The 25,852-nt window shown below is 36.9% G+C and overlaps 1 protein-coding gene across 4 annotated transcripts in view; it reads left to right on the forward strand.

The window, feature by feature from the left end:
* The window catches only part of LOC110832576 (cell adhesion molecule Dscam2-like), a 188,642-nt gene that overhangs the window by 97,428 nt on the left and 65,362 nt on the right, over window positions 1-25,852 (forward strand). For all 4 annotated transcript variants that reach the window (XM_022069706.2, XM_022069705.2, XM_022069707.2 and 1 more), the window contains exon 2: window positions 11,115-11,426. In XM_022069706.2, coding sequence (XP_021925398.1) covers window positions 11,115-11,426 — 312 coding nt within the window. The remainder of the gene's footprint in view (window positions 1-11,114; window positions 11,427-25,852) is intronic.

A 25,852-nucleotide genomic window follows, 5' to 3' on the forward strand; every position in this document is an offset into this window, starting at 1 on the left:
AGTTACGTACTGCGTTTTTGTTTGGTATTCCAGTATCAACCTTTTAGGAATCTGCAGTAATGTTTACGTTTGTCTATAGTCAAGTTTTCATGTGATTATCTTCAGTGTGAGATTTAAAGTTCTTGTAGTGGTGAAGACGACGATGTTGTTCTTCCGGGTTGTGAAGCTGTGCAGACTCACAGGTAGATACAATGCTTCGAAGAAAGGTACCATCTAAATCTCCAACCGTGAAACTTGTGGCTCAGACCAACACAAGACAAATACTAAATTATAATTTAAAATTAATATTTACCTTTCAGACGTGTTTCTATGAATTTGACTGTATTCTGTGTTAACAACCACCGACACCATAAGTGACACCGAATGTTGATAGCCTGAACGATAAAGCTCTTACATCCTTAGCAATGAATGGACAGCAATCATGACATTACAGAATGTAGGAGAGAAAGAAGATGTTTCCTTTGGTGTTAATTTGTAGCAATTGTTGAATTTTCATAAGATTACGTTTTACACAATAACGAAGTCCGTGAATGTTAATTAATTGAGGTTTTAGTCAGTCCCTCCAATACAAATGCTGGGATAGTACCTTAATTAATTCACGTATTTTGTATTTAATTATCTTTCGACGCCACAAATAAATGATTATATAAATACGTAACTCCTTAGAATAGAGTTCTTTTTGAGAAGCTGGAAATGTGCTGAGCAGAGCGACATTTTAACTTCTTAGGAAGATCTGTGTTCCGTGAATTAGTTATAAAACAATCTCTATGGAAACGCAGAGTAGAATGACTTCTTACTTCTTGCCTTCCATCCGTCCGCTACCTAAAACGTGAACGCTTACTTTGTATGTCACACATGCGTCAGATAAGCCGTGTTCGTACCACCCTCCGACATGCGTCGTCCACAGCGGAAGTATTCCGTCGGCTGTTGGACGGAGATTACACCCCCCCACCACCACCACCCATTCGCCAAGATCATAGCATCGCCGTGTAAACTGCTGTTTCCTAACTGGCAGAATATTTGTCAGCACTGCTGATAGAACAAGCTAAGCTACAAACGCAAATTATGCCCCGCACACAGGGTAAAACCGTCAGAATGGAGTGAATCTTGGTTTAACCCTTTAAAATCAAGGCTCGTCTAAATAATATCTAATAATTCAGGCCTTACATCAAAGAAAAGACCATTCGAATGACGTTCAAGGAAATAATCCCTGTTTATAATGCAAAACCATAAATCAGATGTATATTTATTTCTTATTAAATCAGGTGCTACATTTAGTTATCAATAGATTTTAAAGGCTTAAAAACGTCCTTGAATTTAATGCCTACATTTTACCGTGGCCGTTAATTAATTTATCATAGCTCTCGAACATTTATCATTTAAAATTAAATTATTTGGTTATTCCGTCAAATCACAATGTATTTAAAATAAGATAATTAAAATAATTAAAATATCATTCTGTGTTCCATATCGAATAATCGATTTACAATTGGAACAGTACCAATTTTAAATCGATTATTCGATATGGAACACAGAATGATATTTTAATTATTTTAATTATCTTATTTTAAATACATTGTGATTTGACGGTATAACCAAATAATTTAATTTTAATTTAATAAATCACAATATGACGCAACTACACTATCTTATTGATCATTTAGTTATCTGGTTTTTAGAAACCCAAAGGACCATTATAATATGTTACCAATTATACTGCCAATAACAATTAATAATTTGCTTACTGGAGCTGGTTATCTATGTATTTTATCTGATCACTTCTGCTGTGTTCTAGTTTACAAAGTGCCACTGAACTACGAGCATAAGTGATAATAGTCTTTTATTTTTTAAAATGTTTGCCACCTAACATGATTAACATGAAAATTCCTCTCCTGCAAATGTTAAAACTAGGGAGGAAATGTATCAGATCCGGGAGTCCGAACCGAAATAGCTGTGGGTCCAACTCCTAGCTCTGACTCTAAAGATAACTCGTTATGTCTTCTAGTTAGATTATGAATAATTGGAATATATGGCAGGCTGAAACCCTTAATTGTGTTCAAGAGAATTAGAAACGACGAAATCGTCTCCTCCGAAGTAGAAATTTTAAGTAGGAAATGGAAGGGAGAAGAAGTTTTGTACTTTAACGTGTTTCATTCTACCATTTCTTTTCCTGAACTTTTGTACCAAGATATGGAAAATTAATTAAACGTAATTCTATTATATTGAAGTGGTGGTATTACAAATTACTGATTAAAGGACGAGAAATTAATTTTGAAAAAACATCTTAAATTCGGCAGTCACCGTATGTAGTGTGCCTGAAATATTACTTTTTTTTATTGTAAGTTATTTAATTAACTAATTTATGAACCGTTTTGCCAAGTGCATATTTTTTATCCTAGACTTCAGTGTACCAACATGATGGCCGTTCAGAATGTTTAATGCATCTACATTCAAATCAGTATGTAAGCAGCAGATAAGCCCTAGTCTAGTAGCGTGCTTTACGTGCTACATGCAGAATGTCTGTGGATGTTATTTATGTTGCGACGTAAGGAAATGTTTTGCTATTTCACATAATTCCATTTCAGTATTTGATTCCCTGGAGAACTATCCGTCCTTTCGTAGTCCTTGGTATAAATACGACTAGGTACGTGCTTCTGCAAAATTACACAGAAAGGAACCTAATACTTTCTTATTATATCCTTAGTGTTCTCTCTTACTTAATTTGTACGTAAATCCCGTTCTGCTTCTCAGGCGTACCTGAATCCACTCCGGAAGATTAATGATCCGGCATATCAAATTTATTGACGTAGTATCAAACCGGAATAATTGAAGGATTGTCTGCAAGAACGTTATAACAGACTTCAAAGCTTCAGACGGCGTAAAGATCCACGGGCTGACAAAACATGTTTTTACCTCCCCAGGATTCTAAGAAAATGGCGCGTACTACTCTGACCCTGAGTAATTTGGTTCACTATCCTACTTTTCCTGTGGGATCTTGTTCATTTTGGGTTGGGATAATTTTTCGTGATTCTTCAGTTAACCTATTTTCCGGTTCATTTCTACAAGGACCTTTCAGATTTTTCCACCGGTCTGTTGTCAATACAGCATCGTTAATTAATATTACCCAAACAATTAATCGAATCTTTCAATTAACATTCTGTCTGTAGTTGTGGTAAAATCTGTTGAGGTGACCGGCGTAATTCTGGGAAAATATATGTATTTGACGGCCAGAAATAATTCCAAAATGATGTCACTCAATCACATTGTCCCGAAATTCGCAGTTCGTATCTCTGAGGGAGAAACTTGGTAATGAAACGTCTTTTATAGAAATAGACGAGGCATTCATTGATTTTCTGATCGATTATTAGCTTCTGTAAGAGATTTCAGATTCTTATACCGGCAATCTTGAAGGTTATTGTCGTCTGGGATGTAGCGTCGTGTAGTCTCGTAGAAATTCTTAAGCGACTACATTCCAGATGATGAACTGCTCGTGGTTCTTATTGAATAATTAGTGGTAAAGAAAGCAGGCGAAACATTGGGCGTGCCTCGTATATTTGAACAGAACATTATTTAACAGCATAGAATTTAGTTATTTTATGTCCCCCCCCCAAACAATTAATTTAATTTAAACACTTCAATTAAGAATGGTTATTAAATTACATTTTAAAACGTAATTTTAAAGAACTTCGGTTATTTTACGAATATACAGCAATTTCCTTCAATCATTTAAAAATATGTTAATATTTTGAACGTTGAAATAATTTTAAAAATGTGTTATAGAAAGCAATTTTCTTCGAACATTTAAAAATATGTTAGTATTTTGAACGTTGAAATAATTTTAAAAATGTGTTATAGAAAGCAATTTTCTTCGAACATTTAAAAATATGTTAGTATTTTGAACGTTGAAATAATTTTAAAAATGTGTTATAGAAAGCAATTTTTTTCGAACATTTAAAAATATGTTAGTATTTTGAACGTTGAAATAATTTTAAAAATGTGTTATAGAAAGCAATTTTTTTCGAACATTTAAAAATATGTTAGTATTTTGAACGTTGAAATAATTTTAAAAATGTGTCATAGAAAGCAATTTTCTTCGAACATTTAAATATATGTTAGTATTTTGAACGTTGAAATAATTTTAAAAATGTGTTATAGAAAGCAATTTTCTTCGAACATTTAAAAATATGTTAGTATTTTGAACGTTGAAATAATTTTAAAAATGTGTTATAGAAATCAATTTTCTTCGAACATTTAAAAATATGTTAGTATTTTGAACGTTGAAATAATTTTAAAAATGTGTTATAGAAATCAATTTTCTTCGAACATTTAAAAATATGTTAGTATTTTGAACGTTGAAATAATTTTAAAAATGTGTTATAGAAATCAATTTTCTTCGAACATTTAAAAATATGTTAGTATTTTGAACGTTGAAATAATTTTAAAAATGTGTTATAGAAAGCAATTTTTTTCGAACATTTAAAAATATGTTAGTATTTTGAACGTTGAAATAATTTTAAAAATGTGTCATAGAAAGCAATTTTCTTCGAACATTTAAAAATATGTTAGTATTTTGAACTTTGAAATAATTTTAAAAATGTGTTATAGAAATCAATTTTCTTCGAACATTTAAAAATATGTTAGTATTTTGAACGTTGAAATAATTTTAAAAATGTGTTATAGAAATCAATTTTCTTCGAACATTTAAAAATATGTTAGTATTTTGAACGTTGAAATAATTTTAAAAATGTGTTATAGAAATCAATTTTCTTCGAACATTTAAAAATATGTTAGTATTTTGAACGTTGAAATAATTTTAAAAATGTGTCATAGAAAGCAATTTTCTTCGAACATTTAAAAATATGTTAGTATTTTGAACTTTGAAATAATTTTAAAAATGTGTTATAGAAATCAATTTTCTTCGAACATTTAAAAATATGTTAGTATTTTGAACGTTGAAATAATTTTAAAAATGTGTTATAGAAATCAATTTTCTTCGAACATTTAAAAATATGTTAGTATTTTGAACTTTGAAATAATTTTAAAAATGTGTTAAAGAAATCAATTTTCTTCGAACATTTAAAAATATGTTAGTATTTTGAACGTTGAAATAATTTTAAAAATGTGTTACAGAAATCAATTTTCTTCGAACATTTAAAAATATGTTAGTATTTTGAACTTTGAAATAATTTTAAAAATGTGTTATAGAAATCAATTTTCTTCGAACATTTAAAAATATGTTAGTATTTTGAACGTTGAAATAATTTTAAAAATGTGTTATAGAAATCAATTTTCTTCGAACATTTAAAAATATGTTAGTATTTTGAACGTTGAAATAATTTTAAAAATGTGTTATAGAAATCAATTTTCTTCGAACATTTAAAAATATGTTAGTATTTTGAACGTTGAAATAATTTTAAAAATGTGTTATAGAAATCAATTTTCTTCGAACATTTAAAAATATGTTAGTATTTTGAACGTTGAAATAATTTTAAAAATGTGTTATAGAAATCAATTTTCTTCGAACATTTAAAAATATGTTAGTATTTTGAACGTTGAAATAATTTTAAAAATGTGTTATAGAAATCAATTTTCTTCGAACATTTAAAAATATGTTAGTATTTTGAACGTTGAAATAATTTTAAAAATGTGTTATAGAAATCAATTTTCTTCGAACATTTAAAAATATGTTAGTATTTTGAACGTTGAAATAATTTTAAAAATGTGTTATAGAAATCAATTTTCTTCGAACATTTAAAAATATGTTAGTATTTTGAACGTTGAAATAATTTTAAAAATGTGTTATAGAAATCAATTTTCTTCGAACATTTAAAAATATGTTAGTATTTTGAACGTTGAAATAATTTTAAAAATGTGTTATAGAAATCAATTTTCTTCGAACATTTAAAAATATGTTAGTATTTTGAACGTTGAAATAATTTTAAAAATGTGTTATAGAAATCAATTTTCTTCGAACATTTAAAAATATGTTAGTATTTTGAACGTTGAAATAATTTTAAAAATGTGTTATAGAAATCAATTTTCTTCGAACATTTAAAAATATGTTAGTATTTTGAACGTTGAAATAATTTTAAAAATGTGTTATAGAAATCAATTTTCTTCGAACATTTAAAAAATATGTTAGTATTTTGAACGTTGAAATAATTTTAAAAATGTGTTATAGAAAACACTTTGTCTCAGAAATTAACCGCTAGAATCTTTTGACTTTTTATATTAGTTGAGTACTGGAACTTAAGTTCTGTGCGAACGCTGGCTGAGTTTCACTACTGACTTTCGTAAGTCCGCCATAATCACCTTGTTTCGTGCCGTGTGACTTAAATCTTTTTGAAAGCGAAAGTCTCGTTGAAAAGGAACACTCAGACCACCAAAATCTCTTACATGTGCTTTCCTTCAGTGCACTTAGCTTTTACGTCGACTTTCCGAACGATTCCTTCCGCTTGAACTGATGACGACACCCGCCATAGAAATAATGAGACCGATCCTTTTGTTGCGACGAAAGATGTCACTTGTAGACTGTGATTCAGATTGGTTCTTAGCCCATTTAACAACGGAGATTCAACTTACAGGTCGAATAAGGTGTGAAAAATGATCGTGTACTGCCAATGTACGGGCATTTGGAAGGAGAATATGGTGATACTGATATCATTTTGAAATATTCCGGGAGAGATTTGGGAAAACCTCGAAGGCACTCCATACAATTACCGATAAAAAAGACTGGGAATAACTTCAGTAGCTGAGCTACCATCAGCTTTTCAAGTATAACTGTAAGTCATGAGGCTATTATTATTATTATTATTATTATTATTATTATTAATGTTTTCATATATAAGACAGGAAGAAAAATAATTCAGAACAGCTTCGCTTTATGAATGTCATTGAAAGAAGTTGAACTATACTTACCGCTCAACACTAATTTATTTTGAAATCTTGCTTTATTTTTGTAAATGATTAAAGGAACGAAGATAAAGTCTGTAAAATATATAAAAATTAGCATCTGAAGTGCTCTGAACGTATTAGAGAAAAATACGTTTCAAGCAATGAAAATAATTATCACATTATATGCAACCAGACACTTTTTAGGTGCATTAGGTTATTTTATATCTCGAGACATGGCTGTTCCCCTCCTGCCTGTTGAGATATCTTGCGATGTTCGATATATTCGATGAGCTGTTTCCATATCGAGGTAATCCTATCGCATGACTAAGATCATAATTCGATACTTAATTCGGAAGCTTCACAGGTCTGAGATCTTAATGCACGTTAATAGTACTAGAAGCTGCGAAAACGTATTTAAGTTCACTGGTACGTGATAGAAACGTGTTTTTTTTTGTAAGACTTGATGTTCTCACAGCGGTGAGTATGAAGATTTCCGTCTTCTGGGTTGTTGCGCTGTGTAGTCTGGTTGATGTTAACCAACGTTTCAGAGGTCATACTGCCTCCGTCATCAGGGCGATGAGTATGAAGATTTCTGTCTTCTGGGTTGTTGCGCTGTGTAGTCTGGTCGATGTTAACCAACGTTTCAGAGGTCATACTGCCTCCATCATCAGGGCGATGAGTATGAAGATTTCTGTCTTCTGGGTTGTTGCGCTGTGTAGTCTGGTCGATGTTAACCAACGTTTCAGAGGTCATACTGCCTCCATCATCAGGGCGATGAGTATGAAGATTTCCGTCTTCTGGGTTGTTGCGCTGTGTAGTCTGGTTGATGTTAACCAACGTTTCAGAGGTCATACTGCCTACATCATCAGGGCGATGAGTATGAAGATTTCTGTCTTCTGGGTTGTTGCGCTGTGTAGTCTGGTTGATGTTAACCAACGTTTTAGAGGTCATACTGCCTCCGTCATCGCCCTGATGATGGAGGCAGTATGACCTCTGAAACGTTGGTTAACATCGACCAGACTACACAGCGCAACAACCCAGAAGACGGAAATCTTCGTGGTTTTTTTGTTTTTGTTTTTTTTAGTTTTTTTTGCAATTATCAGTCTCCCAGTTCCATAATATCAGAGAAGTGTAACAAAGTATTTGTTGAATAAATAGCTCCCTAAACTAAAAATGGTGCTCTTATGGTGTAACATCGCCGGAAAGTCTGATTAATGCAATGGGTAAGGAGTGAAGAAGTCGTTTGATTTGGCTCGGTTTGGAGTGCGGTATTGCTGTGTTCACGTAGCAGTTGTTTGTTGCTATGACTACGGAGTCACAGCAAGGAAACGCGAGAGAGAAGATGATTTCCTCTTCCATCACCTTGATGGTTCCGCGTGCTGCTGCTCCAGAAACCAAGTAGGCTGTATGTTACCATAGCAACCCAAAATATGGAATAGAGTAGAGAAAAATTATTCCATCTCAAGACAGAATCTCTCTGTCCTTGTCTGTCTTCTCTGCGCTCCACTTCAGTGTTTTATGTAAAAAGGGAACAATGGACTGCTTGCTTGATTTCTGTGTAGAGATGTGTACACATTGAAAAGGTGGGGGGGTTGTTTTAACTTTCTAGAAAAGGTGCCCTTCTTCAGAACCTTTGTCTCAGACAGCTTTGGGGCCATTTGCTGTTGACCATGAAGGACGTAAGGTTTTCATGTCGGTGAAGATATCGATGTTGGTTTTCTACGCTGTAACACTTTGTGTATGTATACCAACATTTCGGAGAAAGATATTTTTTTCTGCCTTCAGTGCACAAGATGGGGAGAATAATATTAAAAAGGGCGCTTAAAATGCCGCTATCTTCAGTTCTGAATATATTTTCTCTAAAATTTTGGCATGCACTTAAATTTCTATATGACTTTACATCCAAGATAAACGGAATTGACATATTTAAATAAAAATGGCTCTGTTTCATGAAGTTATTTAATTTACAAGGCTTTCTTAAATGAAAAGAACAGAATGTTAAGGGAAGTCCCTGGACTAAACTCCATCTTAAAAAGTAAGAGTACCCTACGCTCAGATAGTCAATAAATTCCCTCATTTTATAGAACCCAATGTTTAAATTGCCTTATCCACAAGAGCCCCCCAAACTTTTGTTTTTCTACGATCCATTCTAATGTTATCCTCCAATTGCTCTCATGTTTTCCGAGTGGTCTCTTATTTTATGGATTTTCAACAAAAACTGAGTATGCATTTTTTATTTCGCTCATGCAAAACATGCCTCGCACGTGATTTCATCATAACTATTTGGTTAAGAGCACAAACTATTGACTTTCTCATTATTAATTTTCTCCATCCTCCCGTCACTTCATATCTCTCTTCTAAGCACCCTGTTCTCATGCAGCCTCAGTCCGTGTTCTCCCCTGAAAGCGAAGAGGCAGATACGAGATGCACGGAATTAAAATCAAAATGCGGGCGTAACTCTACTGTCTCTGGCAGCCCTCTCCAGTGACGTCGGCCTGATTTTGTTTTGTAAACTTCGAGGGCATTATTGCCAGAACATGCATGTAGTTACCGGTGCGTCATGTGTGAACACGATATCTCCATATAGACGCATCTCGCCGTGACATCAGTCCTTTTATACTGTGTCTTGTAATGATATCGCCTATACTACAACGCCGCGGTACGCTCGGCTCGAGGTGTTTGTCGCCCACCATGCGTACTGAGATGTAGCTTCTGGTCTATTGTTTTAAAGATGCGTCTAGTGTAGTGTGGGCCCCATAAGGAACTCCGAAAGTGGCCCATATTTTAGTGCAGACTGCACACACACACAATGACGGAGGACGTACTTGGTTAGATTCCAGGTTCTCACGGCAGCGAATATGAGTTGAATAATCAGGAATTACCAGAACTGATAACGCAATCTCTTATTATGTCTATTTATAATAACTAGACCTACGTGGAAATCCTTACAGAATTAAGAATTATTACTTAAGTACAGAAAATCCATGTTAAGTGGGTCCCGTGTCATCACAGAACTTCTCGTCCTTGGGTTGTGGTTGGAGGGGAAGACCTCCGGATATGTAGGGTAAACCCTAATAATTTGCAAATAAGCAATAGTGGACAGACGACAAGGGGTTTCTCCTAGGCATGAGAGTAGAACGAGGGGCTAACAACGCCCCAAACTAACTAACTAAGTAACTAGATGGCTTACCGAACCCGAAGGTTCATCACCGAATTAACCAAAGCCCTCCACCGGACCCTGTCCTGGGCCAACAAAATCCAGTCTCCTTCAACGCCTATCTCCCATAGATCTTGCCTGAGATTATCCTTCCATCTACGTCTAGGTCTCCCCAGCGGTCTCTTCTCTTCAGGTTTCCCAACCAGTACCCGGTGCACACCTCTTGGCCCATCCATGCGTGCTATATGCCCGGCCCATCTCAATATTCTCGACTTAATCACCCTGACAATACTGGGGGAGCAGTACAGATTTTTAAGCTCGTCATTGTGCAGTTTTCTCCACGCCCCATCATCTTCCCTCTTAGGCCCAAATATCCTCCTCAACACCCGATTCTCAAACACCTGCAATCTGTGTTCCTCCCTCTAACAACTCCCCACCGTAACAAACCAACATATTTCGAAATGTTACACAAAGCATTTAGAAAAAATGACTTGTCAGTAAAGTATCTTAAATATAATATATTTTTCTAGATTTGTGTGTTAAATATCGGGTTCATATTTTACGTCGACAAATAAAGACGTCGCTGCAAACCATGTCTATTAACTCCGTACAGAGCTTCCAATGTTTGCATGCTCTACATGGATTCAGTTTTGCGTAGGTTTCCTACGGAGCGTAATTCTCAGACTGAGACGCTGTGTGGTGCAGCGATGCGAAAGACCGGTCTGCATTCATTTGTGCAACGCAAGTGAGACGTGAAAATTTTGAACTGCTATCGTCCAAATACGTACGAATTTTAAACCGCTATCAATATTTAATGCTCCGTTGTCTCTTATAGATTGCTTCTAGTTAAAACATGTTACACGACTCTTTACTGGACATTCGTTGTAGTAAAGTAAGCGTCTTTGAGGTTACGCAACACTAGAATTCAGAAGGGAGTCATCATCTGTTTGAAGTTTCAACACCTGTTTTGACAAAGCCATAAATGTGACATATTCAAAAGCGTTTTAAATAACTTACAAACACGGAAACACAGTTACAACTACTGTTTTTCCTGTGCCGACAGCTGCTGCGTCTTTCGTGGGCCCATCGTTCCTGAAGGAACCCCCGTCACGTGTGGACTTCGCGAACGAGACGGGAGCTCGCATTGACTGTTCTGCTGAAGGCAGTCCTCCCCCCAACATCAGCTGGCTGTCTGGGGACGGGAAATCAGTGGGACCGATTCCTCAGACCAGGGAACTTCTGGCTAATGGTTCCTTGCTGTTCCCGCCATTCCGTCCCAGCGGCTACAGGCACGACGTTCACGCGGCAACTTACCGATGTGTGGCCGATAATTCTGTCGGGCGTATACACAGCCGTGACGTCAGAGTCAGAGCAGGTAAGACTGGTGACGTCACACTTACCAATTACGATACAACTGTTTATTATTATTATTATTAGTGTTCTGTCTGACGACAGGTCCATATGAACAGGATCCTTCCATCCTTTCCTCGGACTGGGACCTGTTCATATACGTTCTTGGCAGATGATCCAGAAGTGGTTTGCCATTGCCTTCTTCTGTGTGTGAATGGGATGCCACGGAGAAACCGGGGAAGCCCCCGGAGGAAAACTCCGTGTTGCCTAGACCACGGCCTTGCCCGACACAAGTTATAAATTCGGGCACCGCTGGGAATCGAACCTGAGACCCCAGGATTACAAGGCCAGCGTTCTAACCGCTAGACCACCTCATCTTATTATTATTTAGTGTTCTGTCTGACGACAGGTCCATATGAACAGGATCCTTCCATCCTTTTCTCGGACTGGGACCTGTTCATATACGTTCTTGGCAGATGATCCAGAAGTGGTTTGCCATTGCCTTCTTCTGTGTGTAAATGGGATGCCACGGAGAAACCGGGGAAGCCCCCGGAGGAAAACTCCGTGTTGCCTAGACCACGTCCTTGCCCAACACAAGTTATAAATTCGGGCACCGCCGGGAATCGAACCCGAGACCCCAGGATTACAAGGCCAGCGATCTAACCGCTAGACCACCGTGGCGTGCGATACAACTGTTACTATAGAACTATTACAGATGGTTCTTATGTGCTTTTCCTAGCTGTAGAACTTGACTTGTACTCTTTGTTTTTCAAATATTAATTGAGCGTGAAAGATCTACAGAATCGAAATAGAATCTGATATAGAAGATAAAACGAAAGTGGGATTTGCAGCCTTTGATAGATGATAACATTTCCTTAACATGGCTGCCCACTAGTGTGGTAGATGTTCCCCAAAGTTTCAGAGGTACTTTCTACCTCCATCTTTAAGTGATAGAGGCGCCAAGCACGTCGATCTTCGTGAATGGCCTGCCTAATCTTCGTAACATTTTCGGGCGTTGTGCTCGAAGATGGTCGTCCAGAACGCTCGTCATCATCGACAGAGGTTCGGCCATTTTTAAAACGTGAATGCCACACAAAAGTTTGTGCACGACCCATTGCGGACTCCCCAAATGCTTTGCTTTAGCATTTCATAGGTTTCCGTAGCCGTCTTGGCGAGTCTTTGGCAAAATTTGATGCACACGCCATTCCGAAATCGCAGGAGGGTCGGTGTAATGCACTACCAAAACGCCCGTAACTAAGAAACAAATGCTAATTCGATGATGCCGGCTGGCACACTGATTCACTATGAATGTAGGTCGCACCCCCTAAAGGCAGAAGCTCGTACTACATCCGGTTCGCCCTCTATTGACACAGTCTTGAAACTTTTCGATCGTACCTCGTAGCGTAATATTTGAATGGCGTCCACTAACTCAGCTAAATTTAACGGATGGTAATTATAATCCAACCTAACTTCTGGCGGTCAGTTGCAAAATTTATGTGGCAAACCTCAATGGAATTTTGTTAAGGACTAGTTTACAAGTACGCTGTGACAAAGCAGTTCAATTTACGTGATGGAAATATTGATAACACGTTGGGATTTGAGTTTACATTGTGGTATAGGCCTATTCAGATATCAGAAATTACAACATTTCTAAAGACGACCGTGGATATGGAATAATAAAAACAATTAAAATGAGAATTTTAGTTTCTTTATGCCCTGAATACAAGTCAACATAGAAAGATTTAGAATTGATTTGTTTAGCCAACTGGGCTAAAGTTTAATGCTATATCAGAATTAAAGCAAACTTGTCAACACGTCAAAATACGAATAGATCACAACGGATTTTATTCCAGTACGTGTGTGGGTGTGTGCGGGAGGGGTGGGCTTTGAAAATCAATCAACGCAATCTGAATCTCATTGCAGTTTTATATTTAGCTTCCTAATTACCAATATTGTCGGTCCCTCAATAAACAGAACTTCATTTTCCAACTAAGTATCGTCTATAAGCAACATTTTTTTGTTTTCCTTCAAAATCCCTTCAGGGAGCTAAGCAAAGCAAACAACAAACCAGTGCTCCTTTGTGAAGATGGGGTGAGGTAAGAACTGAGAGAGTTGTTATGCAAATAAGAAAATATATGTAAATATAAATTTCTCTTGTGCCATTTGTGGCGATCTGTTATCTTATTTTCCTTTAATTATTCTTATTCGACTTCTACATACTCTCTTCAACTGTGTAGGAACCTGAAGACGGAGATAGAGTCCCATCTCCGAAACGTCGTTTTACGTTTTATATTTACTAGACGATGGATAATATCCAAGAAAGGCCCGGAGATAGGGATTAGCTCTATCTAGTGGGCCAAACTGTGTAGGAACCTGAAGACGGAGATAGAGTCCCATCTCCGAAACGTCGTTTTACGTTTTATATTTACTAGACGATGGATAATATCCAAGAAAGGTCCGGAGATAGGGATTAGCTCTATCTAGTGGGCCAAACTGTGTAGGAACTTGAAGACGGAGATAGAGTCCCATCTCCGAAACGTCGTTTTACGTTTTATATTTACTAGACGATGGATAATATCCTAGGAAATTTTTATTCAATTGAATCTTCTTTGGCCTTGGAAATATTTCTTAAATTATTAATCCTTTTACATATTAGTAATATTTATTAGATGGAGGATAAGCTTGTCGCAAGACCTGTGCCAGAAGATCAAAACACAAAATAACATCTAAGTCTCGAGTGTGATATGGATAAGCGATCCCTTTGTTTGAGCTGTAGACGACTCGCGTAGCAACTGCGATTTGTGATCGCTGTATTTTGATTTTACCGACCCTAATTTACAATCAATGATGGCGAACCTGTTGCTCTCCAATAGAAATGAAGGACGTTGGTGTTATCTTCATCCCCTCAGCCCTCGTAACCATCGAAACCACCACCCTAACCGCACCCTATCATTGAGATCGCTGTGGGACAATCAGTTTTGATTAATAAATCGTTATATTTGGCATCGTACACCAGCCAGCCAGCTAGTTATGTCTCCTCAGGCAACTTAATCCGCTCTCACCCATATGCCCTTATTGTTTTCAGTCTCCGTATTAGATTCTAATAGTTTTTCAACAGTCCATTCCAATTTCTGGACGTCAGGGGTTAGTAATTAACGTCTATGCCTTTTAGTTGGGCGTTCTCGGGCAATACAATGGTTGTTTTTATGGTTTCCTTCAGTCCCTCCACTAAAATGGTGAAATATCTTTAAATAGGCTGCGATCCGTACCATCCGTGCCCTTCAAAATCCATTATCTAAATTTATTCTCCTACAATAATATACGACGTTAAGCGCCGTTGGATGGAACAAGAATTAAGGTAAATAAATTATAATTGGCTTTATTGTTATCGACTGTGGTATTCTGGGCTGTGACGCCATGTGGCTTCTTTTCTACACTGAAGATGGGGACAAAGATGGAGGCAAAATTTTTCTCCAAAATTTTTGTAACCATCTACAAGACCACATGGCGTCACATCCCGTAAGACCTTATTTAGCGAGTCTGTATTATACAGATCGATATGATGATGTCGAAAGCCTTTGAGTTCGTCGCATATTATTATAATGCGTCTGTACACAACACTCCTTTAATTAAAACTACATGTTTAAGCCATATTTATGATTAAAATGTTATAACTTCCCCGCGTTAAACCAGGCAATTTGGAGTTGCCACGGTAAGATTATTGTGTAGTTGACAATTGAAGAAAATGTCGCGGTGTGTGCCCCGTAGAGCCTGGGTAGTTATGGAGATAATGCGGATGATCGGTAGGTGTAGGTAATTATGACCTGAGGATGGGTTTATGACCCGAAACGTCGCCACAAGTTAATTGAATATAAGGCATAAAGTGAAACTTTTGTTAGCAATTGTAATTGACTAATTTTCTGTCTTTTAGTTGGTGAATCTGGCTCGTACTTACAAAATTAAAGCATGACAATTTTATTATAGTGTTTATTTTATTTTTATTAGCCTGTGATTAAATTTATGTACCGTCAGTGACTGTCCTGTGGAAGATTTTCTATATCCAACTATATTCTTCTATTAATGGGCTTTGCCCTCCTCTTTTCTGCATATCGACTGTCATATGTTTAAAATACAAATCGAGTTTAAATGTCCTTTATTTAAACTGTCATTTTCAAAATGCCTGTCTGTCACGACGGTTCATTTTAACGAGACGGAACATCAAAAGAAAGCTAATTTCCGGACGAGTTGTTTTCAAAAGGCTAGCATTTTGCCTGACTTAGTCATGGGTGGATGACTGCATTCTTCATAACACACTTGACCGTTGTTCTTTGACGTGTAGAAGAGTGTAATAATGTATACTGAGTTCAGATTCACGTGTATCTTCCTTCAGTATTATACATCACTCTTGCATTTTTAAATATGCAGATTTCATAAAGCGTCACAGTTTATATTATTTTTATATGTGCCTAAGACAGATTATATAATGACAAAGTACAACAGATCTATTAACGAGGAGCTCTAAAGTTTGACCTATTCAGCAAATATTTTTAGCCTGGTGAAGGGTGAAAATAAAACGTCGTGGTTAATGTTCTGGAAATCCCAAATTCAAATCTCAACCCGGAAATCGGCTATCATGACTAATGCCGTCCTTTCTTTTGTCATTCCGGGCAAATGACTGAGTAGGACCTTAAATTAGACAACAATCAATTCCTTCCATACAATTTAACTTGGAAGAGAACCACTCGCATATTTTTTGGAAAATATGTCAAATGAGACCACAAACAAAAATTTGGTTGAAAGGCTTTAACACTTTTTAATTATAATCTTTCTTAAAGTGTGAAAACACTGCGATAACCTTACGGACTGTTACTATATTTATAAACATTACAAAACATTTAGGAATGTACTCCTTTAAAGGGATATATCCGAAATTACAGACTGAAGTGCTCCAGTTCTGAGATCCCTGGTTGGCTGGTGAGTAATGGGGGGATTATACCTGTAGTTCGGACAGACACTGGTCGAACGTGGAGCAGTTCTATTTACCACATTTGCTCGATTTCTACACCCATTACAAAGTACTTATTTCCACTAAAGTTTAAAGTGGATAAAATGACGTTTTGCTAGTGATGATTATGGTTGTGCTTCAATACACTTGTTTTATAGTGTTTGTATTAGTGTGACTTCCGACGTATATTATGACATGATTACCAACCTTCGCGACCTCACAGTTCTCCAGGATCATTCCCAGTATTATGTATTTTATTCTTTACATTATTTTCTCTACATTATATCATATTCATATTTTATTATTGTTTTAGATAATATATTTTAATGACTAAATCTTACGTATAGTATATTTAATATACACAAATGAAGTTAAGTTGTAATTTCGGAACTATTTTATATTTTCGGCTTCATAAATGTGCTCATTGCCTCATTTCGAAATGATGAGATCCTCTCATATGTAAATGTTTAAAATTACAGACATTTCGAATACTAACGTTAAACATCAACGTTGTGGCTAAACTATTTGGTTCTTAGAAAGTCCCAAATTTGTGACTTGATAATGAGATGGGTTTACTGTAAAATAATTATACATTGATTTAAGTGAGTTTTTAATTCTGTAGCCTTGATGAAGGCTTGTATTATTTTGGGGCTTTCGAATTGCAGGCCGCATTGCCTTTAACTTTAATTCTGACTACATGAAGTCTACAAATCCAGACTTCAAAAGAAATCTGACCTTTTATAAGCGACTACAGTTAGCTTTTCAGTCTATTGACCTTTCGACACTCGGAAAATAGCACGCAAGTATAAAAGCCTTTAATAACACCTGAACAGAGCACCTGTGTCCAGTTGTGTAAAGGTCTTCTTAACACGTCGACACTACTGATCTCTTAGCTGTTGTAAACACAAAACGCGAAATAACCTACAAAAACAGACCTCAGTTTTGTCCCTGTGACAAACTAAAGTTAAATATTCAACCGTGACCATAATGTCGCTCTTTTCACACAGAGGTTACACACGAAGTTTGTTCGTGTCTCTGTAATCACCCACTATCCAGAATATTACATATTCCACCCCGAATATTTTAACATTGTTATAAAATTTAAACTCACATCATTGAAGTTTATGTGACAGTAACAACGTGATTATTAATCTCAATTTTAAAATGTGAAACTGCGTCTTATGCGTTCATAAAACGGAAACTAACTCTGTACAGGCCAATCATTTAAACTTTCTCTTAACCACCGTCTCTAGATCGGCTGTGAGGCTCACCAAGCCTCCAACCCAAGGGATATCATCGCTTCTTCCCCGGGGGATAAAGCGATCTGTCGAATAAGGAATTTAAGAAAGAGTGGAGCTATAACTCCATTACTCCATACGTCCCCATGCCGTAGTGTTTCACTACTTTATTTATTTAGTGTTCTGTCTGACGACAGGTCCATATGAACAGGATCCTTCCATCCTTTTCTCGGACTGGGACCTGTTCATATACGTTCTTGGCAGATGATCCAGAAGTGGTTTGCCATTGCCTTCTTCTGTGTGTGAATGGAGTAATTGTTGGGATGCCACGGAGAAACCGGGGAAGCCCCCGGAGGAAAACTCCGTGATGCCTAGACCACGGCCTTGCCCAACACAAGTTATAAATTCGGGCACCGCCGGGAATCGAACCCGAGACCCCAGGATTACAAGGCCAGCGTTCTAACCGCTAGACCACCTCATCTTATTATTATTTAGTGTTCTGTCTGACGACAGGTCCATATGAACAGGATCCTTCCATCCTTTTCTCGGACTGGGACCTGTTCATATACGTTCTTGGCAGATGATCCAGAAGTGGTTTGCCATTGCCTTCTTCTGTGTGTGAATGGGATGCCACGGAGAAACCGGGGAAGCCCCCGGAGGAAAACTCCGTGTTGCCTAGACCACGGCCTTGCCCAACACAAGTTATAAATTCGGGCACCGCCGGGAATCGAACCCGAGGCCAGCGTTCTAACCGCTAGACCACCGTGGCAGTTGTTTCACTAGTACCAGAGACAAATTTAAATTTTTCAAATTATTTAAAAACTTAAATTATTGTGGCTTAAAGTATAATATAATTATAAATGTTTCTGTGTAGTTACGCAATTAATAGGTTAAAACGATTCGAAGGGCTAGAAGAATTTTATCGTCAGCAAATGACTACAGCGTGACGGCGAAATTCCACACCGACCGCACCCCCTACATAATTTGTACCCCACACTTAGTTCTTTTTTGTTATGTTGGCACTTCTCAACCAATGACTGTCATTGAATGTTTAAATCATCTACAACCATCTCCTTTAAAATCCTTACCTGTTTGTCAATCATTATAATTTTCCAATTTCTTTCCATGAAACAGCACCTTTAATAATACGCTATTTTATTTAACATTATAATTTTCCTGTAATAGGTTTAACAATTTTTAAAAAGTTACTACTACAGATTGTGACAGAACCAGTCTCCGAAATGTCAATCTGAGACTTGTTATGATCATTATAATTTTAATTACATGCAATGAATAATGCTCAAATCAAATCATAATAAATTATTAAACAACTGTCCTCAAAGTACGGAATGATATTATCGCCTTTAATAACAGCTTCACAAAGAAGCATTTATTTTACCTATAAAATAATTTCTTTAAGCGTGCATTCCTTTTGAGCTCTTTGAAATTATTTCATTACGAAAGTATCTGGCTGGAAATTGCTGGTAAATTAGCAGCGTTTGTATTCTTACTCTTCTCATGTGATCTGCCTCCGTGTTACAAGTTTCCTTAGGGGCACTTATGGGCATACTTTCCGGGGCGCTTTGCGCTTCTGAGCCTCGAGGCAAACGACCTCTCTTCTCTGTTAGCAATCTATCCCCACTTGGTTCGCCCTCTCATCCACGTAGCTTACGACCCAGCGATATTCAACCACGCGCCACGTTTTTAATCAACGTGATAACATAATTAATATTACACGCGTTTCATTATGAACTAAAAGCTCACATTCCTCAGCTGGACGGAATAGAATGACTTAAATTCACAATTTATTATGAAGTTAAGCAGCTTTTACCACAGTGGAACCTGTGAAATCGACTTATAACCACAAGAAATAATTCATTAATTTTTGTGATAGGAACTTAATATGTATTGAAGCAAGTTGCATCGAATTCACAATACAAATTTCAAGCAGGTGTCTTCAGGGAATATCTTAAGCGATGTATCACCGATAACCTGAGTATTGTCCACAACGAACCGAAATTATATTGCATCATCCTCTATTATCTTGAAGATTTCTGTCTTCTGGGTTGTTGCGCTGCGTAGTCTGGTCGATGTTTATCGACGTTTCAGAGGTCATACTGCCTCCGTCATCAGGACGATGAAGATTTCTGTCTTCTGGGTTGTTGCGCTGCGTAGTCTGGTCGATGTTTATCGACGTTTCAGAGGTCATACTGTCTCCGTCATCAGGGCGATGAGTATGAAGATTGCTGTCTTCTGGGTTGTTGCGCTGTGTAGTCTGGTCGATGTTAACCAACGTTTCAGAGGTCATACTGCCTCCGTCATCAGGGCGATGAAGATTTCTGTCTTCTGGGTTGTTGCGCTGTGTAGTCTGGTCGATGTTAACCAACGTTTCAGAGGTCATACTGCCTCCGTCATCAGGACGATGATAATAATATTTTTGAATATTCCAGCCTGATTTCGCCCTGATGACGGAGGCAGTATGACCTCTGAAACGTCGATTAACATCGACCAGACTACACAGCGCAAAAACCAAGAAGACAGAAATATTCATACTCTTGGTAGGCCTACAACTAAAGTAAGGCTGAACTTGATTTCACAGTTTTTTATGTGACAGCGATATTTAATAAGTTCACTACTGCACTGCAGTTTGTCACAGCGGTAATATTTGTTATCCGTATTATTAAGGTACTGTCTTCCAATCTTGGTTGGATCCCGGCGACTCCAATAGAAGTATTGCATGGTTGTCTTCAGTAACTAACCTTAAAATGCCTCGACCTCTTCCTTATTTTTCCCTCCAGGGTCAAACTCAGCACTTGATATACTATTATAAAGTACAGGAATAAGTAACAGTAATGCAGCATTAACATATTAAAGCCACATTTGTCACTGTAAAGTATAGTGAATATTTTATGTCCTCTCTAGTATTGCTTTTAGCCTACCTCCTTTGAAGAGAAAGGGAAGGCTGGAATATTTGTCCTTCATTTATATTTATAAAGTAATTATTATTTTCCGCAATGGCAGCGTATAAATACCAAATAAGTCGCTTCTTAAACTAAATTGTGTTTTATTGCCTGGCGACTGAACACAGAACATAGAACACTTTATGTATTATGACACATATGACCTCCTTGAACAAGCAGAGGGGACGGACGAAACCGGGCATGAAGGAGTTTCATATAAATAGATAAAATGATATTAGGATGATAGGAAATTGCTCTGTCATCACTAAGAGGCGAAGCTGCGGACTGCGCTACAGGGGGGACTATAACGAAGAGCCGGTTACTATTAAAAGGGGTTACAGAACACACAATGGCTTCATGAAACACGATATTGCTGCAGCCACAATTCCCACGTGGAGCCGCCGGTAATAGGGCTGGGAGATGCGCTTGAGAACCCCATACTAGTGTGCGCCGTCTTTTACATCTCTGTACACAACAGCGCATCTATAGGATAGCTCCAAATATGTGCATTAAACTGTATGTGATTGAAACTTTAATACGAAGGAAATAAAACAATTTCTGAAATATTGGAACATTTTTGTTGTGTAGTTGGCAACACTAGTGATGTATGATTATATCGAGGTTCAAGGTCAGCCAATGTTTTGTAAAGTTTTTTGCTACAGTTGTAAATATTCTCGCTATTATTTCTGAGTCGATAATAAATCTGTACGGAAATCAAGATTCTCAATAAGTAAAGAAAGAAATCCCACAGTCTGAATCAAAATGTCGACTTTATTTTGTATGTTTCCTAAAGTAAATGTTTTTTTTTATAAACGCGACCTTTTAATGTCCATATGCCACGGTGGTCTAGCGGTTAAAACGCTGGCCTTGTAATCCTGGGGTCTCAGGTTCGATTCCCGGCGGTGCCCGAATTTATAACTTGTGTTGGGCAAGGCCGTGGTCTAGGCAACACGGAGTTTTCCTCCGGGGGCTTTCCCGGTTTCTCCGTGGCATCCCAACAATTACCCCATTCACACACAGAAGAAGGCAATGGCAAACCACTTCTGGATCATCTGCCAAGAACGTATATGAACAGGTCCCAGTCCGAGAAAAGGATGGAAGGATCCTGTTCATATGGACCTGTCGTCAGACAGAACACTAAATAAATAAAAAATAATGTAGGAATATTCCATGATGATACCGTTCTTAAGAGTTTCGAAGTCACGTAGACTCGTCGTAACATCTTCACCATCACCTCCGTGGAACCTCAAATCACTTAAGAATTTTCCACTTCTCTTTTCCTAAAGTCGCAGCACCAATCCCGAATTTGAAATTCGTTACCGTGACTGAGAATATAGTTTGCCTTAGCAACTCCAGGAAAATTACAGACTGTCTTTAATCGGCCAAGACATTTTCCATTATGATACTGTAATATCCAAGAGCAACAATCTTGTCATTTTGCTGTCGACGTTACATAATTGTGGTGATTGTACTAATACATTTAATGTAACGGAAGAATATAATTTTGATATTACTTCATGTTTTGTCTTTCATACTTGAATTTTTGACCTGGAATTTTCATATCACTTTAATAAATATTATTTTCTTCAGAAATGTTCTATGTTAATAATATTTACAAAGTTCGTTTGATGGTGTCAACCAGATTATTTTTATCGTAATGCAATAAATTCATTTAAACTTACTTGAAAAGGCAATTTCCGTTCAAGGAATTATTATGTAATATTGTTGTTGACAACTATATATTTTCTTAAAATGCGTTTAAAACTATCTCGGTATTTGTGGTATATTTTATTTCTGGTTTTATTTACCGACGCTGTCAGTAGCTCAGACTATATGGCGTCGAAATTGCGGTGTAAATATGCAACTGTGAAATGGAACGTGAGTTTCTCTCACTGGTGTAATAAGCCGCATCTTTTGAACCCAGGCATCGAAGTGTGCTTCCGGATTAACAAATAATGGCCTTGCTTTAAACAGTCGTATCGCTAGGGACTTCCTACTTCAACTTAATGTAATATCAGAAGTTTGCATGCAGAGTGCTGTTCGGTGTTTATTTTGTTTAACCCATTTGAAGAGGAAACGTTTTTTGATTGTGAAAGCATTCTGTTTGAAAAGAGTACACATTTGTAATGATATCCGTGTTAAAAAAATTTGTTAATAATTCTGATTGTACCACTTATTATTGAAGAGTATTTTTCTTGATATCGCCTTCAAAACTCAAGACATATAAGACATCCCACAAAAGCTTTATCATATTCTCATAAATATACATTTGAAAATAAATAAAAATAAAGCTTCTGTGTCACTCTATGTTTTATATTTATTGGAAAAATAGTTCGAGATTCGTGGAATATGATTTAGAGACAAATTTCTAAAGCTGTTGTGTTTTAATGAATGTTTTGAAAGTTAGTTCAAGGTGTGGAACTTGTACTGACGCTTTAAATTATTTTTTGTTGAAGATTTTTGAAATATATTTAAAAGCATTCGCGTTTACAGCATATTGTAATCAATTTTCGAAGTGTTAAGTTCAACAAATTATCCAGCTTTTTTATTCTACCCATCCAAAAGCTATTATCTGACAATTCCATTCATTTCTGAGTGCATTAGAAACACTGGATGATTATGGAAAAAGTTTATCTGCTACAACATTTGGCCAATGTGGAAATTATGATTAATTCCTTTACGAAATGGAAGATTACGTCTGTTCCAGAAAGCAACAGGGACTTTATGGGGGACAATATGTAGATAAAAGTGCGTGTAACTTAAAGCTTGCAGCGTAGGCCTCAGTGTAGTAAAACTGAAGGATTTATAATGTCATTGTAGGGCAGGGTCATGATTAACAGACTTTATAAAGTTTATAAAATCTTCTCAGGCAATCAGACGCGTTAATCGGTTACCGTAGTAAACCGACGTTTCGGGAACAAACTCTGTCCCCATCTTCAGGGTTCTGATGTGACTGGATCCTCGGAAGTCGCCTGAAGATGGGGACAGAGTTTGTTCCCGAAACGTCGGTTTACTACGGTAACCAATTAACGCGGCTGATTGCCCGAGAAGATTTTATTGATTGTATTGCTATGTTATAAAGTTTCTTTCTAAAATAATACATTTCGGACGACAGTTGCAAGCGATACGGAACACCAAATGGAACCACATGACGCGTAGTGGGTGCATCCTCAGTGTTAACCGAGGTTCATTGTGCTAATATTCGCCGGAACGTAGTGAAAATATGAATTATGAAATTAAATATAGCCGAGCTACATATATCATTTGCATGTTGTTATGCAGAACTGTAATTATAGATTACACTGGGATAGAGCAGTAATTACAGCCCGAATGTTAATCAAACCACATGTATCGGTGTGTGGCCTAATAAGGAGATAAAAGACGTACACATGGCTACAGTTGCAATCTAATTAAGCATTGCTCTAATATTTTATGCGAAAAAATTAATAGATTATGTATATTTACTACAAGAAATTCAACTGTGTGGAGACTGGCACAGGTGCCAATTAACAAGAATTATGTTGGTCCTCCGAGTTCGGTACATATATCAAGTCTCGAACCGGGTACATTTAAAATAAATTTATAGATGTTACATCTGTACTAATCCGGTAATTATAATGCATTATTCTCCCTTGACTGTGTTTTTCTCGTGATATTAGAAATCTTTATGTGAGATTATTGTTCCGTGTCCAGTTTCTTAAAATTAATTATTATTATTATTATTATTATGTAGAAATCGGGGTAGAATTTAGAGAAAATATAAAAAATTCAGACACCTCTGGCTGGGAATTGAATTTTTGCACATTCTTTAGAACTCGTCCCAAGATAAAGTCTAATAAAAAAAAAGAGGCAGGTTGTGGGCCTTTGTAACTCACTTCAAGGCTATAAAGGTAAATATTATATACCCCACATTACGTTATTGTTTTATTGATATTTCAATTCACTCTCCGGCTGTTGAGGAAGATACCCTGTAAATTATGTGATGTATACTTTATCTAAGTTACAGCACACTTTTCAAACTACAGCGCAATGAGTTTCGTGTATAGACCCAGGAAGTTCATCTGTTTGTATTTAGAAAGAAAAATATTGAGATCACCGGATATTAGTCGGCCACTATATTATTCGCGTTACACTCCGGGACGATCACCAATTCTGCCAGAACCCATGTTTTAAATACCAGAACTGCAAATTTTAAGCCGCCTAACAGGGTATTAAAAATCTTATATATTATTTTTATTTTATTTAGTGTTCTGTCTGACGACAGGTCCATATGAACAGGATCCTTCCATCCTTTTCTCGGACTGGGACCTGTTCATATACGTTCTTGGCAGATGATCCAGAAGTGGTTTGCCATTGCCTTCTTCTGTGTGTGAATGGGATGCCACGGAGAAACCGGGGAAGCCCCCGGAGGAAAGCTCCGTGTTGCCTAGACCACGGCCTTGCCCAGCACAAGTTATAAATTCGGGCACCGCCGGGAATCGAACCCGAGACCCCAGGATTACAAGGCCAGCGTTCTAACCTCTAGACCACCGTGGCTATCTTTTATTTATATATATATATATATATATATATATATATATATATATACACACACACACACTAATGCATTCAGTTTTGTAAAATCTTATATTTATGAATATCTCGTTTTGTATTTCCCGTAATTTAAGTCCAAGACAAATTCTAGGTGGAGGCCTTGAGACTTATAAAGAGTATTTTGCTGTAATTCCCTGAAATTGTAAGGAACTGCGTGGTAGAATATCTTTATTGTGCAGGTGACGTGTACTCAGCTCAGCATGAAATTCCCTGTTATTACGGAACACAAAAGTCAAAGCCCCGCCGTTACGAAGCCCCACGGCTTTGCTGTATTCAGCCATTTTCTCTCGATTGACGTAGTCACGGCGCTGTAGGGCTTAAACACGTGCGAAGTAAATGTCACTACCGAAAAGAAAATATATTATTACTTTTGAATGCAGTTATTAAGTTTGAAATTGAATTTTAGCTGATGTTTTGAGAGATCTCGGTTACACGATGGAGTTGTTAATAATCATTAGTTATTTAGTCATTTAGCCTCAATGTTTAACGGCGTAGGTTATGTAGCACTTAACTGCAGGATGAAGATGTTTGTCCTCTGGGATGTAGAAATTGACCGTCGTTTTTCAACCTGAAGATGGAGGCAGTAAACACCTCTGAATCGGCCGTCACTTTCTATTAGAATACACGGCGCAACAGTAGACAGTCGTATTTGTAC

The sequence above is a fragment of the Zootermopsis nevadensis genome, unplaced genomic scaffold (assembly GCF_977971745.1).
Source record: "Zootermopsis nevadensis isolate Lab colony 2312 unplaced genomic scaffold, Znev_1.0 Znev_ptg000025l, whole genome shotgun sequence".
Classification (NCBI taxonomy): Eukaryota; Metazoa; Arthropoda; class Insecta; order Blattodea; family Termopsidae; genus Zootermopsis; species Zootermopsis nevadensis.